Here is a 15,417-nt window from a genome sequence, read left to right on the forward strand (position 1 = left end):
CAAGCATCGGAACAGGCTGCCCAGGGAAGTGGTGGAGTCACCACCCCTTGAGGTTTTTAAAAGACATAAATGTGGCACTTCAGGACGTGGCTTAGTGGTGGACCTGGTAATGTTAGGTTTACAGCTGGCCTTGAAGATCTTAAAGATCTTTTCCAGCCTAAATGGCTTTGTGATTCTGTGAAAAGTTCTTAGCCTACAATCTGAGAAAGCAGTTGAGAACACAGGATCAGTGGATGGGAAACACATCCAATAAATCAGGACTGATGTTCTCAAGCCCACATGACGTAGCGTGCATTGTTAAAGGTCAGGAAACTTGTACGAACAGCAATTTCAAAAAGAAAAACTTTCTGCATCCAGTGTTTCTCTAAAAACTCTGAGTCTCACTGTTGGCCTCAAAGGAACTATTTTTTATACTGCATCAACTAAAAGAAAAAGAAGATGGACTGACCTCAATTTTGACCTTACACTGACTGGTTCACATTCCTCCATAGTTTATTTACCCTGAAGTTCATAAAAACAATGTGGCTTTTCAGTCTAATAGGTTATTTTCAGCTCTAACTAATCAGAGCTCATGACTGGCTTTGGAACTGTAAGAGTCATACAAAAGCTAAGATTGATTATTAGCATCCAAATATGTTAAAGTATAAAGTAATTAAGCCTACCAAAAACCCCCAAAACAATACACCAAAACAAAAACTTCCAACAGGTAGGAGCAGAAGAAAATTGAAGGAAAATAAACAGCACTGAGGATTTTAATAAATCTGTATCTGAATGTCTTTACAAATAAGTAGCTGAAATGAGATTGAAAGTACAACCCAATACAGCACAAATACAAGAATGTCTGCATTGAAATTCCATAACTTTTCTTTATTCACTGTGATACATTCAAACAAAAGTGCTCCAGATAACATCCATAGAGTAAAGGAAATTAAAACAAAAAGTCAGAAAAAGACCATCAGATACATATGGTGATTATTCATATTTCAAAGCATTAGTAACTGCTTGTATCTGAGTGCACCAAAAACCCACATGAGAGTCCACATTTTTGTACACTGCTTCTATAAAAATAATAATCATAGGCAGCTCCAGCAAAAATGTTTGTCAGAACTAGAGCCAAAGCCACCACAAAGATAAAGCACCATCAGGCAAATGTTTACAAATGCCGTAGTAATTAGTAGAGTGTAAAAAAAGGCTTAGCTGAATTAACATTTTCCTTGTATTGGTATAGCACAGGGAAGCTCTGCTTGGATTCACTCCTTCCCAGCTTTGATATTTCTCACCAGGGACATGCATTTGCCCCACAACACCAAGCACCATGGGCACCTTGGGAAGCTTCAGGAGTCAGTGAGTGATGGATGGAAGAGGAACCGGAGCCAGTGTCTATCCTCCTACTTGAAAAAGTCATCTTGGCATGGCAGCATGTCCTCAACCATGTCACTGAAACACAGTGGCACAATCCACCTAAGAAAGGGTGGTTGTACAGACCATGTTGATTTCCAAATGCTGTTTGCTGAGCTACAGTATTTGGCAGCACTGGTTTTACCCCCAAAAGACAGTTCTTGTTTCCAACTCTAATTCCTCTACAGTAAAAAATCACTTATCTGTAAGAGACAGCAGAGGATCACTTCACAGCAAACCCAGGCTGCATCCTATAAAGTGGTTCTATTCCAGCTGCAGAAATCCTGAACTGTGCATTTGATGAGAATTATTTCTAACTCAGCTGCTAGGTGGGGAGGAATATTCCTATTCCAAAAAGACAGGAAACATTACTCAAGATACCCAAATTACACTGTCAATGGGATATGGCTGAGAGACACTTGTAAGTCTAGGGTCCCTCTATGTGGTGTATTATTAGGTAGAACAGCAAGGATCTTCAACAAACAGGGAAAACTCAGTAGAACCCTTGTCCTGCTCCCTCCTTTACCTGCTCTGCAGGCTGCAATTCAGATAGACAGCAAGACTGAAGACAGGCTTCCCCTCTGAAAATCTGAGTTGCTGACATGAGATTTTCCTTAAAAGGCTTAAGTAGGTCATAAACAGAAAAGGCCCTTATCCCACATGATTTCTAGTTTATTCATAGGGATCCTGCTCCTTCATAGGTCCCAGCTCCTATATAGATTTAATCCCACGTGCAATTAGTGTTTCTCAAAGCAGGATGTAACGGCACTGATCATACGACCAACATCATCTTCACAGTCAAATCCTTACAACATCAAGGTCTGTCTGCTCAAAAAGCATTTTTCTTAACTATGTTACTAATAAAGTCTCAAATCACTCAGAAAGGAAGTTAGAAGTGTTATGTGGTTATTTACCCTTCACACTATTTGTGTGGCATTTATCTCCCACGGCGCATGCCTTGCCCTTTTCACACTCCCTTTTCTCATGCAGGAACACAAAGCTGTAATGTTTGGGTTGCAAACACCATTAAATGCCCCTCTTCAGCCCCCAACAGCATAGAAATATTTTCTTTTAAAAGTTCAGATCAAAGCATTTCTACTAATCCTAGGATTTATTAAAACAAACATTGTAGGCATGAGATAGTCAACAGCGTCCCTTTTACAAGATTCTTTGGAGACGGTTCTGTTTTCATACTGTTTACTGATCCGCCCCTAATTAATCTTCAGTTGCTCAGCTGCAAATTCAGCAAGTCCACCTGCTCCTTCCCCACCCAGCAGACGTTCCTTTCTCCCCAGTTTCAGGCTGTAATGATAGCACCACCCAGTCCCTGTCCTAAGAACAAGGTGGCTGGCTGGAAAAGCTACATATCACCTCTTGATGTTACATGATCACATGCATTTGCAGCACAAAGTCTAGCCTTTCCTCAGATGAGTAACTAAAACCAGTCATTAAGTGCTTTCATGGAGTTTCATTGTCTTTATCCTTCCCTGCAGTCAAGGTAGTTGCCTTTGATCCAGTAACAGATCTGTGCATATTTGAGCGGTGTAATGCGAACAGCCACATTGAAATCCTGCGGGGTGCCATTCATGTCCACCCACTGATGGCCTGAAAATATACCAATAATTTTACGCTCCCATTTGTGATTCTGCCTCTTCCACATCCTCACATATACCCCAGATCCACTGGCGCCTGGCTGGGCATCGCACTGCTGGTACAGCAGGTCGTATGTTTCGTCTTTGACATCACAGAAACGGTAAACCAGGTTTCCTGGACGGTCATTGTCGTAGCCAGAGAAGTGAATCCTCCCTCCAGGTAAGTGTCTTGCTGGTGGGCTCACACCTATCTTCATAAACTTTCTCTTATGTGGCTTCTTCAGCTCCAGCAGGGCATAGTCATAATCCATGCCGATGTCATTGGCATTGCCTTTGATCCATCCTTTGGGGACATGTGTCCGTTTCACTCGGATCCACTGGAATTTCATTTTCTCAGGCATTGCCGAGTTGGTGATATTGGACCCCTTGCCGCCATCTTTCTGTTTGGGCTTTAGGAACCCCACCCGCAGTTTCTGAGCTCCCTTGACGTAACTCTTTCCGTCATGGATACAATGAGCGGCAGTAAGAACGTGCTTTTCGGCCACCAGCGTCCCTGTGCAACCGGTGGAGAGCTTCACCGACGTGGAGAATGGGTAATTCAACAAGAAGTCTTTCCCAAAAATGCTAAACCTGCTGTCATAACCATAGATCTGCCTCTTAGTTCGAGATCTGCCTCGGGAGCCGTCGCCGCCGTTGCTCAGGATGTATATGCCCACCTCAGTTTCGGTGAGGCTGCCGTTAGCGTACAAGGTTTCGTAGGACAGGTAGTTCTTCACCTCTTCGTAAGTCGGCAGCGGAGAGCTTTTGTGGCATGCTGGGCCACACGGAGATACCACTTCCAGTCTGGCTTCAGCATCAAACTGGGGCTTGTCCAAGTTCAGCGTAGACTGGGGCAGGATAACGGGAACTCTGTAAGATGGCCAAGTTGGCTTCCAGTGAGGACTGGAAGGCATCACATCTTTAGCAGCACACAAAAGGAGGATTAAAGTGGACAAGGCTGCCATTCTGAATGTCGGTCTGTGGAAGACAAAAGCAAATACAGTTATTCACCCAAACCCGTTGCAAGATTATCCTACCTTGCTAAGTAGTGGCTTGCTAACCCAGTATAGATGTAATAAGGGTCAAGCAATTTGAATGGAGTTAACTTACATCAAGTAGCTCAGATTTCTCAGTGTCAAACGAATGCCTTAGCCTGAGTCTCGAAACAAGTGTCCCGGGTTAACACTGAAATACAGGACATTTAACCCTCAGGTGTTCTGAGCCACCAACTCCCAGCCGACATCAGTGGGAAGTTATAGTACTTGTCTTCACACAGTTTAAAGAAAATTCAGATCCTGTTTAAATCCATTCATCCAGTAAACAGAGCTCCTGCAAAGAGTAAACGTGTCTGTCTTAAGCTAGATTAGAACACTCTCTGAAAGCTCTCCCCTACTCTCTGACTTTGCTGAAAGATGTCCTTTAAATCTCTTCACACCATTTGCTGTCTCGGCCAGAGACACCAGGCTGATGGTAGGGACAGGTGGGGAGGGACAAAGAAGGTGACCTGACAGGGGCTGGGCTGCAGAACACGACCACAGAGGAGACTCACTTCCCCTTGCAGCTCACAGCAGACAAAGGCTCTGCACCAAGTGGCACTGGCTCTCCCCGAGGCTTACATGAGAAAGGGTGATATGATTACACACAGGCAGCTAATGAAGGAAGATTACAATTCTTGAGGGAATTTTCAGTTAACACACTGGCTTATTGCTTTATAAACTCAATTAATTAGAAATGCAAACCAACCCCCTCTGAGCACAGGGAGGCAAATGTGGCTGTAAATGTGTTTATGAACCGCAGGCAGAGTGCAGCGAACACAGCGAACTGCAGAGAACAGCGTGCACCAGTACTGTGTCAAAAAAATGCCTAACTTCAGTTTATTTGAAAATTAGCCATACAGCTGAATCGCTGCAGGAGGCACTGTGCCCTGGGCAAGAAGGCAGGCAGGATCTCCCTCACACAAAGATTATTCAAAGGAAAGTTCACAATTATGTTGAGCTTACACATATTTAAAACCCTGCTGAGGTTACACTGATCGCAACTGCAGGATCATTCCTGAAATGCCTCAAACGAGTAAACCAAAGCAACTCACACAGGAAATGACCACAGCTATCTAAGAATAAAAAAAAAATCCTTCTCTCCAGTGCTTTGTGTAGGAATACTCCATCCCTAAACTGCATCAAACAAGACTTTGAAAGCTACAGGCAGCTGGTGTCCAGTGGTGTTCAACTCAAATATTGGGCCCAGATTCTTAGAATTTTGGTACCATCCTCTTAGGGAACAGAGGCTATCATTAAAGCACACAATGTTTAAAATATCAATTGACTCATGCAAGATATCAAAAGACTTAAAGTCCAAAAAACAGATGTAGATGAACAGAACTGATGCTACTGAAACCCACAGAGGCAGGTGGACTCTTTCAGGACTCTTTCAGAAGTGACCACACATTCTGTTGGCAAATTTTTCATTAACAAACAGATCATCTTTAAAGGAACATACTTTTTTCCTAGTCTCCACCAAATATGATGCATTATACCCAACTGATGACTCATGCTGGCAAATAAAAGCCATTATAAACATTAATCAGAATTGCATCATGTTATATGTCTCAAAATCAGAAAATACTTGGTATTCAAGGAAAACCAACCACTCCTCTGACTCCTTCCACAGCAAATTTTAGTATTGGATGGGGCTGCATTTTTCAACCTATGAAATGAAAGACTTCCAAATGCTGTAAGGATGGCACAGGGAACACCTGCTGTATTATCACATCTATTGTTGTAGGACAGTGATTAGGAAGACAGAAAAAAAAAAAAAAAAAGAAGGTAACAGGGACAAATGACACTGCTCCATCCCCACAAAGACAATATACACCGGTATGAGTCAACTGCTAGCTGTCCTGCTTGTGTCAGTGAGGGCTGCATGCAGCAGTGCTCACTGGTTTCGCAGTCAGAAGCTGATAGCAGACTAAACCACAGTTTAGCTGTGCATCAGGTAAGATCCCATCATTAAGAGCACATATTTCTAGGCAGTTTGTCCATGCTGCCCTCGGATTTCTTGACGGATTGCATCTCTCTAAATTGTACCACTCATGGCACTTCTTGGAGCTAAAACAAGTCCATGCTCACTGAGCCTCTGCTGGCCTTTGGCTGGTTTATTTAGCTGGCAGGGGAAAAACAGAAGCATCCTGTCAGTTGTTATTCCCCAAGCAGCCAGATTCCCTCATGCCTGTCAGCAGGGAGACCCGATGAAGGGATTGTGTGCCAAACAGCTCCTCTGTTTCCTCCGAGATTATCATCTGGGTTGAGGAGATTACCTCGCCCTGCAACCTGCCCTCCCTTATCTCCCCACCATCACCAGCACAGCACCGCCAGCACTTGGAAGGACAGCTTCAGACAGCAGAGGGCAGCCGCCCTATGAAGAGAGCAAGACAGGAGATGGGACTCGAGCTGGTCCCAGAAAAAGGCTTCAGAAGATGGTATTTGTGTCTGTGCTGCACTCCGTAAAGTGGTACTTACTCCACTTTACATCTCTGAGCAAGCCTCCCACCACTCGCCACTGCTGCTTCTGTGCTGTGATCACATTGCAGCTCTAGGGGATAAAAAAGCCTTTTCATCAGTTACAGAACTCTTCTATTATTTAAAATGTTATTTAAACCTGACAATAAAATACAGCTGTGAGTTTATGCCTGTAGAAGCTAAACAGTGCTCATTTACTGAAGTCGTCATAGTTATACTCCATCTGGAGACATAACTGGTACTAAATCAGATCTGGGCAGCAATAAATAGAACAAATATGTCTTACTTATAACAGGATGCAAATTAGTCCACAGTACCTCTTTCTGTGTAAATCCTTCCTCTTAAAAAATGAAGGAATTGAAAAAGCAATCTACATTTACACAGAGTCTTTCCAGTAAGGCTCTTCTTTCCTTTTACTTTCTCTTGTCATTTAAAACACAATCAAACGGCTGCAAAAACCCCCAGGGTTAAAACTCTCTGTCCTCAGATAGTTACTCATGGGTGATGCTGAGAGATGCTCTCAGACTGAGCAGACTGGTAAGGAGTGAGCACTTCCATGCACGGCTATCACAGAGCAGTGCTGAATGAATTACGATGTGCTGCTCTACTGTAGCTCTGCTCTTCTGTTTCTATTTAAACTGTGTCATAAACTCAATCCACCCTTTGACTCAGCACAAAGCCCTGCTCTGACATCCAGTCTAGGAACCCCCTAGAAGCGGTTTGTACACAATCACACTCGCTAATGGCATTAAAATTGTTTAGAGAATGGAAACAGTGACAGCTACCCCGGGGCTCTCCGTGCTGCTGAAACACTTTACAGACACATTTTCCTGCTTGCTGTGGGCATTCATGCCCCAAGATAGATGCTGCTGAAAGAAAATTGCCTTGTTCAGGATGGACATGAATAATTTTCTAATAAGCAATTAATTTTTCTGCAAGAGTTCACTACTTCAGGGGTGGTTCTTGTAGTAGATGGTTAAATAACAATAAATCATGGATCATCTAGTATGAAAGACCATGAACCAGTCTCCATTACATTTCGAAATGAAGAAAGTTTTTCCACAGTGCTGGAAGCCAGAAAGATTAACATACCAAAAAAAAAAATCAAGAGAGAAAACCAAGACAGTGGGAGAGAAAAATCTGCCTCAAACCAAATCATAAAGGAGAACTAAATCACTGTCAGTGCCGTGCCAAAATACCTCTACTGCTTTTCCTGGTCACAGAACTTGTTAAAACACAGCAAAAATAATGGAGATGCACTTTAATAACTACAGAAGCCTTCCTGCCATTAAAATCTAACAACTTTATTAGCCTGCCTGAGATACTGAGGGTGGTGCGAGGGTTACACTGCCTAACCTGCTAGACTGAGGGCTGTAGAAAGAGATGCCTTGGAAAGCCTGAAACTGACTTTGATACTGTCAGGCCACGGGTGTGTCCATTAGCATACACACCGGGCACAGCGGCTCTTTTGGCACGTGTACCGGTGACATGCACACACGGAGAAAAGGGAGCACAGTACGTGTTTCCATGTAGTCCGACTCCTAGAACTGCCTCCTTTCACCCTCATTTTCTTCTTTCTCTTTCCCTGCACGTCAAGCAGCTTCGGTATCACGGCACAAGAGCAATCTGCATTACGAGCAGACGGTGACGGCCAGTCTGAATAACGGGGTGAAGCTGTAGGAAGGACCTGCATCCCCAGGGCTCCCAAACCACCTGAGTTACGGGGCAGCTGCACAAGCTGGGTCCCGGTGGGACCGCACCAACCCCTCGGACCTTGCTCGGGGCAGGAGGCAAAAAACAACTTCCCCAGGCTCCAGCAGCCGCTTCACTGAACAGCTCGTGTCACGTACGTCTTAAAAGGCCACCCGAAAAATACTGATGTACTCAAACACAGCGACGAACCCAAGTACAGCACCGCAGCGGAGCGCTACCTTCAGACGCCTCCAAAGCACGAAAAAGCAGCAAAGGCGACTTTTATCCCAGCTGATCCCTCACCCGCCGTGCTTTCAGAGTTGGTCCCCGGCAGCGGCGGCGGACCCGCAGCGGGGACCGGCGGGCAGCAGCCGCGCTCGGCTTTTGTCGCCGGGCGCCGCCGGGGAGGCGGTGCCCGGTGCGCTCCGGTGGATGCGAGCGGGGTTAAACATTAAGCCCTGCGCGGAGGGAGCGCTCGCCGCGGGCCGGGACAGCCGCTCTCCGCGCCCGGAGTCCCGCCCGGCCGGGCAGGTGAGGCAGTGCCCAGGGCAGCGCAGGGCGAGCCCGGCGCTCGCCATCCTCCCGCCGCCCCTTTGTCCCCCAGGGCGACCCGCACCCCGCGGCGCCCTCCCCGCCGCCGGGGCCCGCTACCTACCGGCTCCCCACAGCGGCAGCGGCGGCGGCGGCTCCGGGAGCGGCTCAGGCAGGTGGCGGGGCCGGTGCCGGTCCCATCTCTCCCGCCGCCTCCGCGGGGCTCGGGAGCGCCTCCCTTCCCTCCCTCCCGCCGGGCGCCGGCCCTCGGCGGCGCGCTCGGAGCGGAGCGGGGCGGGGCGGGGCGGGGCGGAGCGGCGCCTCCCGCAGGTGGATCCCGCCGCTGGATCCCGCCGCTGGATCCCGCCCCGCCCCGCAGCGCTCCCGCCCCGCCGCGCTCCCGCCGGCACCGCCGTCCCTGCCCTGTGCCCGGCCCCTGCCCAGGCCGGGCCGTCCCTCCGCGCAGGCTGCCCCTCGCCCCAGTGCGGCGTCACCCCCCTTTTAATCCTTTACTGCTATTTTCATTTATTTCCCGAGGAAAAACATAGGGTTTTGTTCTGGCACTACGGGCGTCTCAGTGCGAGATTTTGGGGTGCAGCCCGTGGCACCTCTGCAGCCCCGAGGGCAAGAGGTTCTTTGTCCCCAGTGTCTGGGTCCGCAGATCCCTTTTCAGGGAGCTCTTGAGCCCCCTCGGAACTTCCTGCCTCCGCAGGGCATCAGCTCCAGGAGCTCTGCGGTCACTCACCCGTGTTGCCTCATCAAGCGGACATTTAAATTTAATTGTCCGACACATTGTTTGCATGGGTTTTAATTACTCATCCTTCTTGAAGCCTTATAATGATATCTGGCAAGAAAAGAGGAAATCGGAGCCAAGAAGGCAAAAATCCTGTAATGTTTTAACTCCACAAGAAAAAGTCATCCACAAAAAGTTTTTTTCAAAATTCCCAGCTGATCACCATTATTCTATAAAGGAAATAGAAATTTCATAGGAGTCAATTTATTTACAATCTTCTACTGACCTTTTCAAGCCACTGCTGCCCTTACAAAGGATACGAAGAGCCTGAAGCAAAGCAAAACCTATGCTTCACCCATGGCCAATCTGTGAAGAGCCAAAATATGACAGGATTTTACATTCTTAGACATGATTTCTCTATTTTGCATTTGCTTGACCCTAGCACCATCCCCATCTGGGTCTACAGAAAGATTTTACCAAATGAGTGAAAAAAGCACGTACTAAATAATTTTGAAAAAAGTAGCTACTCAAACAGCTAGAGAATACAACTGGTGTTGGAGATGGGCTGGTGACACCAATGCAGCTGCTCTTGGGCCATGAGGGAATGACCATGCAACAGTGAGGCAGATCCCTGGAGTACCAGAAGACAAGGCAGCAGACAAGCCAGGCTCTGTCTGAAGTGCCATACTGACCATAGATCCCTTCCTGATGTGACTCTGTCTATCACATCCCAACAAGATGTTCAGGCTCAGAAGCTTTGCCCTGTACACACACATCTGCTGATTTGCATGATGGAAGGGCTGGCCCATGCCTTGTAGGGGTGAAAATGTTGTGAGGTTTGGTTAGAGTGGGTCTCAGGGCTGCAGCAGGGGTCCAGGTGAGTTCTTGCTTCCCATGGACATGCAGTCTCTTGTGTCACAGCTGCCATACGTGCTCCAGGGCCTTCCAGACACAAATTCAAATAGACACTATCCTAGAGGTTATGATTCTGATAGAAGTTTTTACAGCAAACAGGGGGACAGAGATACAGAGATGCTAAGATGTGGGACTCACCTCACTTAGTTGTAGGGGTTTAGGATGCCCTGGGCTATCCATGATACAATACAGGACTGCAAACCTTCTATGCCTGAAACAGCAGCTTCAGTGGACATTGTCCTTGCCTGTGGCAGGGTGTTTGTAACTAGAAGATCTCTGAGATCACTTCCAACCCAAACCATCCTATTATGGTGTGATTCCATGAAGTGTGTCTCTATGGACAACACAGGTGGATGAATAAGAACCACAAGGCTTGGTGTCTACAGGCCCCCTCCTGAGAATGAAACCTTAAAGAAAGTGTTGGGTGAAACTGTCATGACAAAAAGAGTGGAGAAGAATGTTTAGTTTGATATTTAGTTAGGAGACATTTTGTTGTTATAAAAACTTCTGATTTCTATTAGTTTTAGTGTATACATTAAACCATAAGTTCAGAAAAGACAGTTTGTCTGGCTTGTCTTTAGAAATAATGAACTACTGTCCTGTTCTATTGAGCATCTCTAGAGAAAATTTTCTGGTTTAACTTTCTAATTCAAAAGAGGAAAAAAATACCAAATATAGATTTTTTTTTCCCCTATGTGTATAACTCTTAAGAAACAAGAGCTTTGGTGAAATTGGGCTGCACAAGTTTTTTTTTAAAAGAGAGTGAAGTCCAAGATCTGAATTTTTCTGTGAGCCATTGTTGAGGCAAAGAGCAGTAAGTGACAACATATGTAAGGGTGAAGAGGTATTAGCTATACTATATTGTCAAGTGATAACACACACACTGACTTTTCAGCACCCTGTGAGTAAGCTGAAAATGAAACAATCTACAGGTGGGAGCCCTAATGAATGGCACTGTCAGGAGATAATTTCTCATGGTTGAAGAAATCTTTTATTCTGCAGGGAAGTGAAGTAACCTGGCATTACGGTCCTGTGCCAGATTCCGCTGCAGACAATGAAGTGATTTCAGAGGCCACTGGGTCTGGAAGGAAGAATGAGAAGCCACAGTTGGCTCAAATCAGTCTCCCCATTGCTCACTGCTGATGCAATGCAGAAGAAAAGCCCTTGGAGTTCCCCACTGCAATGGCAGCTCTCCAGCCAGCTCCCTCTACTTTCCCTGAGACACAGACCCGTCCTCACTGATGCCCTGATTCCTGAAATGCTTTTTAACTGTCAGAGAAAGTTAAAGGTGAAGACACTCTCTATCCCTTTAGAAACAGTCTATTTTGAAGGCAGGAATGATGCAGACTTGGACTCAGGAGAAGGAAGTACTTCTCTCATCCCCACCCCTACTTCAGTTCAGTATTTCAGGAAGGCTATGGTGCCACTGTATTCCTAGTTCCCAGAAGCTAAATGCTTTTACTGTCAGCTCTGAAAGGAAGCATGTCAGGACTGGGAATCTGAGTTGCTTAGTTTATGGAAAAGATTGCCAAGTGGGAAAACTGACAGCTGAATGTATACAATATCCTTCCTGTGTTGGCAAAAATCTTGTCATCAGCTAGTGACACTGTGGAGCAGCAAGGAGGAGGGCCCTAGCCTTGCAGGGGACTCCACTGATGAATAAAGACAACTAAAAGCTAGTCATGACCACTCTAGGTTCCTTTTGCAGGTCTTAAAGGGCTACCTCAGAGTGCAAACAGTCACATGCTAAAATAGGATGTAAGTTAGGCCAGACAATCCTTCCTTAAAAGCACTCATTTTATTCTGCTGTCTAGCATGAGCAGTTAAATCTAACTTTTTGGTCCCTACAGTTACATGAAGTGAAGCCCACTCAGTGTGTCCATCTTCTTCCTGATTGGATAGGGATATTTGAGCATCTAGTTGCAATTCACTCAGACAGGGGAAGGTTTCTACTGCACCTGCAGATACAACTGCAAATAAAAGGCTTTGCCTGAGAAAACTCAACCTTTACAGAAAGTTTCTTAATCTATTGGAAAACTAATCTACTACTATATGGGAAACACGAGAGGTAACGTTGACTGAAAATACAGTATGTTTAGGAATGAGTTTGTAGATGTTTTCCTCCCCAAAAGAATTTTCAACTTAAAGGCTTAATGGGATTATCCATATCTGTCAGACATGACATGGGATTCTCTAAGTAGAGTATATTATGTAGATAGTTTTGATCAAACTATGAGGTGCATAGAAAGAAGAAAAAGAGAATTAATATTTTGAATTCAGCTTGTTTCAAAATTCACAGCTATATATATAATATACACTTTTAACTATTGAGAATTCCTACTATTCATGTTATTGAAAACATTTCTGATGAGTGATATTTAAACTAACAGTACCTCTTTAATTTCATGATAGTGAAAACTTGTTGAAACAAAACAGGCATCTGGATTTGCTCCAGCAAGACTGAGATTCTTTTAAGACGCTGCATCTTCACTATTTGAATAAAAAACATATCACTACAGTGAAGTAATTCCAAAATGACACCTTAAAAATAAAACATCCACTGCAACTGCTCTCTCTGAGAACTTCAGGAATTTCCTGAAAAATGGGATCTTCAGTGTTATGCAAAATTGGATTGAATTCATTACTACTGTTTTTGTTTCCATGCCAGCCTGTGTCTGTCTGCTGGGTTCAGATTCTGATGGTGGTGTCACTGCTGTCTGGTGGCTTTGAATCCACTAAGTGCTCATTTAAAAACAGTGAGCTGCAACATTTTCTAAGTGCTGTATGTGACCGTGAAGCTACTGTATAATCACAAGGTCGTTGAGGATATTAGTAGACAATTTTTTCAGCTCCTGTTGGAGATAATACCTCATGCCCAGCTTGTTCTAAGAGAATCCCATATTCAATATACATGGCAAAACAGTGAGTGAGAGCCCAACCTTCAGAGCTGGGAAGAGTCTTTCCTATCCCATTGTACAGCCAGATTTGGTGGCATTTCCAGTGAGATGCTTGAGCTCATACTAATTTTGGTGCCTGGTCATCTTGCAGCACCATGAAGGCACCTTGAAGTTAGCAGTGTGACTCTGAAGGACCTCATCATATTTCAGACCATGTTTTAGCTATGGTCTAAACAAGGTGGTGTTCTTGTGAAGATCATCCTGCAATGGATGTAGCCCCTGTGGGGACAACAAAATCCAGTCTATCTCCCCACCTTAGGGAGGCAAAGAAAAAAGGAGAACTAACCAGGGACTGGGACTATTTTTTGAGGGGTTCTGTCTCAATTTCTTGGTCAAATAAGGTTTTGCTGGTAGAATTTCTGTGAGTCAACATAATGTCCCATGGATCAGTGCTTTTCAGGGAAATGAACATGAGGGCCCAAGGCACACAGCAGGGCTGTTTAGCCATCAAAGCCAGCACATGGGGCCATCTGTGAGGGGCTTCTGTTCTGAAACATGAAGAAGAATCATAGTAATTTGCTTGGGAACAAGTAAACAAGATAAGCCTTGGCTAGTTTTAGCCATGTAAAAATTACGTCAATAGCCTAGGGAAGGCTGTCTTTAAGCAGAGAGAATGCAATCCAGCCCACCCATGTTAGATGCTGATGTTATTATGGAATTACAGTCTGGAATTATTTTCTCCTGGGCATCAACAGAGGCAGCCTAGACAGCTTGTGTGGAGTGGACATGCTCCTCACCAGACAATTGCTCTTGGGTGGCTCTTGTTCACATCTTGTCAAGATGAACTTGGGCTGTTTTCCAAATGTGTTGTATCCAACTACAAAGAGAACGATGATTTTTCTCCCAAAGAGGTAACCTGTTTCACTAACCTGTCATCCTTTTCTTTCCTGTGGGACAGATGACATCTTTCATTTGCAAGGTACTAACTGCAATTTTATCCTTCCCAGCTGTGACTGCAGGTGCAGGACTGTATTTAGGTCAGGCTTCCTAGCCCCACATGAGACATAAACAGATTGGAGGTAAATAAGAAAGAAAAAAGTACATTAAAGGTGAATAAAGAAAACTTGCATAGTTTATGATAGGATGAATCTAACAGTCTGCACTTGGAGTCCAGGGTATATAGGACCCTAAGGAGGAATTATTTCACATGACACTAAGGAGTATAATGACAAGAGCTTAATGCAATGAGATTAGAAAAGATGTATTTGGGCTAAACCTCACCAGAAAAATCGCTGACTGTGCAAATTGGTTGTGAAATAGTATCCCAGGGGATTTCTGCCCCCTGCCCCCTGGATATATAAACTGTGTGAGGCAAAACCTCAGGAAGGGGAAACTATGCTGCATATCATGTAGCAGTTTAAGCAATCCAACAGATCTTTCCCAGCACTAATTACTACAATCTACAGATCAAAGCCTGGAAGATAGGCAAACCATTTGATGATATGTCTTGCAGAGACATATCCCATGGGAAAATTTATAGCAAGTCTTATAACTTATTTGTGACACAGTTTACCTTTGAGCGCATTTCAAAGCTCAAAGATGAATACATAAAAAGAACCCTGTGCTGCTCCATACAATGAACCAGGTACTTACTGGTGGTCCATTAATATTTCCTCTCTGTCTCCAAAATGTCAAATATATGCACCCAGCCTATGATCTTTCATTTAACCTGGGTTCCCTTTGCAACCAAGGAGAGAGATTTAGGTAGAAATATTTAGTTTTTAATTACATGTATACAGCCTCACACAAGACAAATCAGATAAAGATACAGATAGTACGAACCCAAGACTGGGACCAGGTTTGCACCAGGAGCTGAGTCATGCATCAAACGTAAATATCATTTAGAATTTCATATTGCTTTCTAATTCTCATTGAAAATACAAACTAAGACAAGCAGAGTAGAGGTATCTACCTGAATTTATCAATAGTCTAAGACAGTAAGTCTGAGAGGCATCCTGAAGAACTCCATAGCAATATTGCATGGCCACTTTGGCAGGAGACTTGCTGGGACAGAAAAGGAGTGAGCAGCACACCCAACAAAGACA

General features: G+C 44.8%; 1 protein-coding gene across 1 annotated transcript; it reads right to left on the reverse strand.

Annotated features, from left to right (window-relative positions):
* Positions 1-842: 842 nt before the first annotated feature.
* Positions 843-9,074, reverse strand: PRSS23 (serine protease 23). The gene is made up of 2 exons (XM_071432812.1): positions 8,892-9,074; positions 843-4,007 (listed from the first exon to the last, which is right to left on the reverse strand). Exon 2 carries the CDS (start codon positions 3,992-3,994, stop codon positions 2,876-2,878), a length of 1,119 nt encoding a protein of 372 aa, XP_071288913.1. The 5' UTR covers positions 3,995-4,007; positions 8,892-9,074; the 3' UTR covers positions 843-2,875.
* Positions 9,075-15,417: the final 6,343 nt, after the last annotated feature.

The sequence above is a fragment of the Agelaius tricolor genome, unplaced genomic scaffold, assembly GCF_023055355.1.
Source record: "Agelaius tricolor isolate 1412-34295 unplaced genomic scaffold, bAgeTri1.0.p SCAF_9, whole genome shotgun sequence".
NCBI lineage: Eukaryota > Metazoa > Chordata > Aves > Passeriformes > Icteridae > Agelaius > Agelaius tricolor.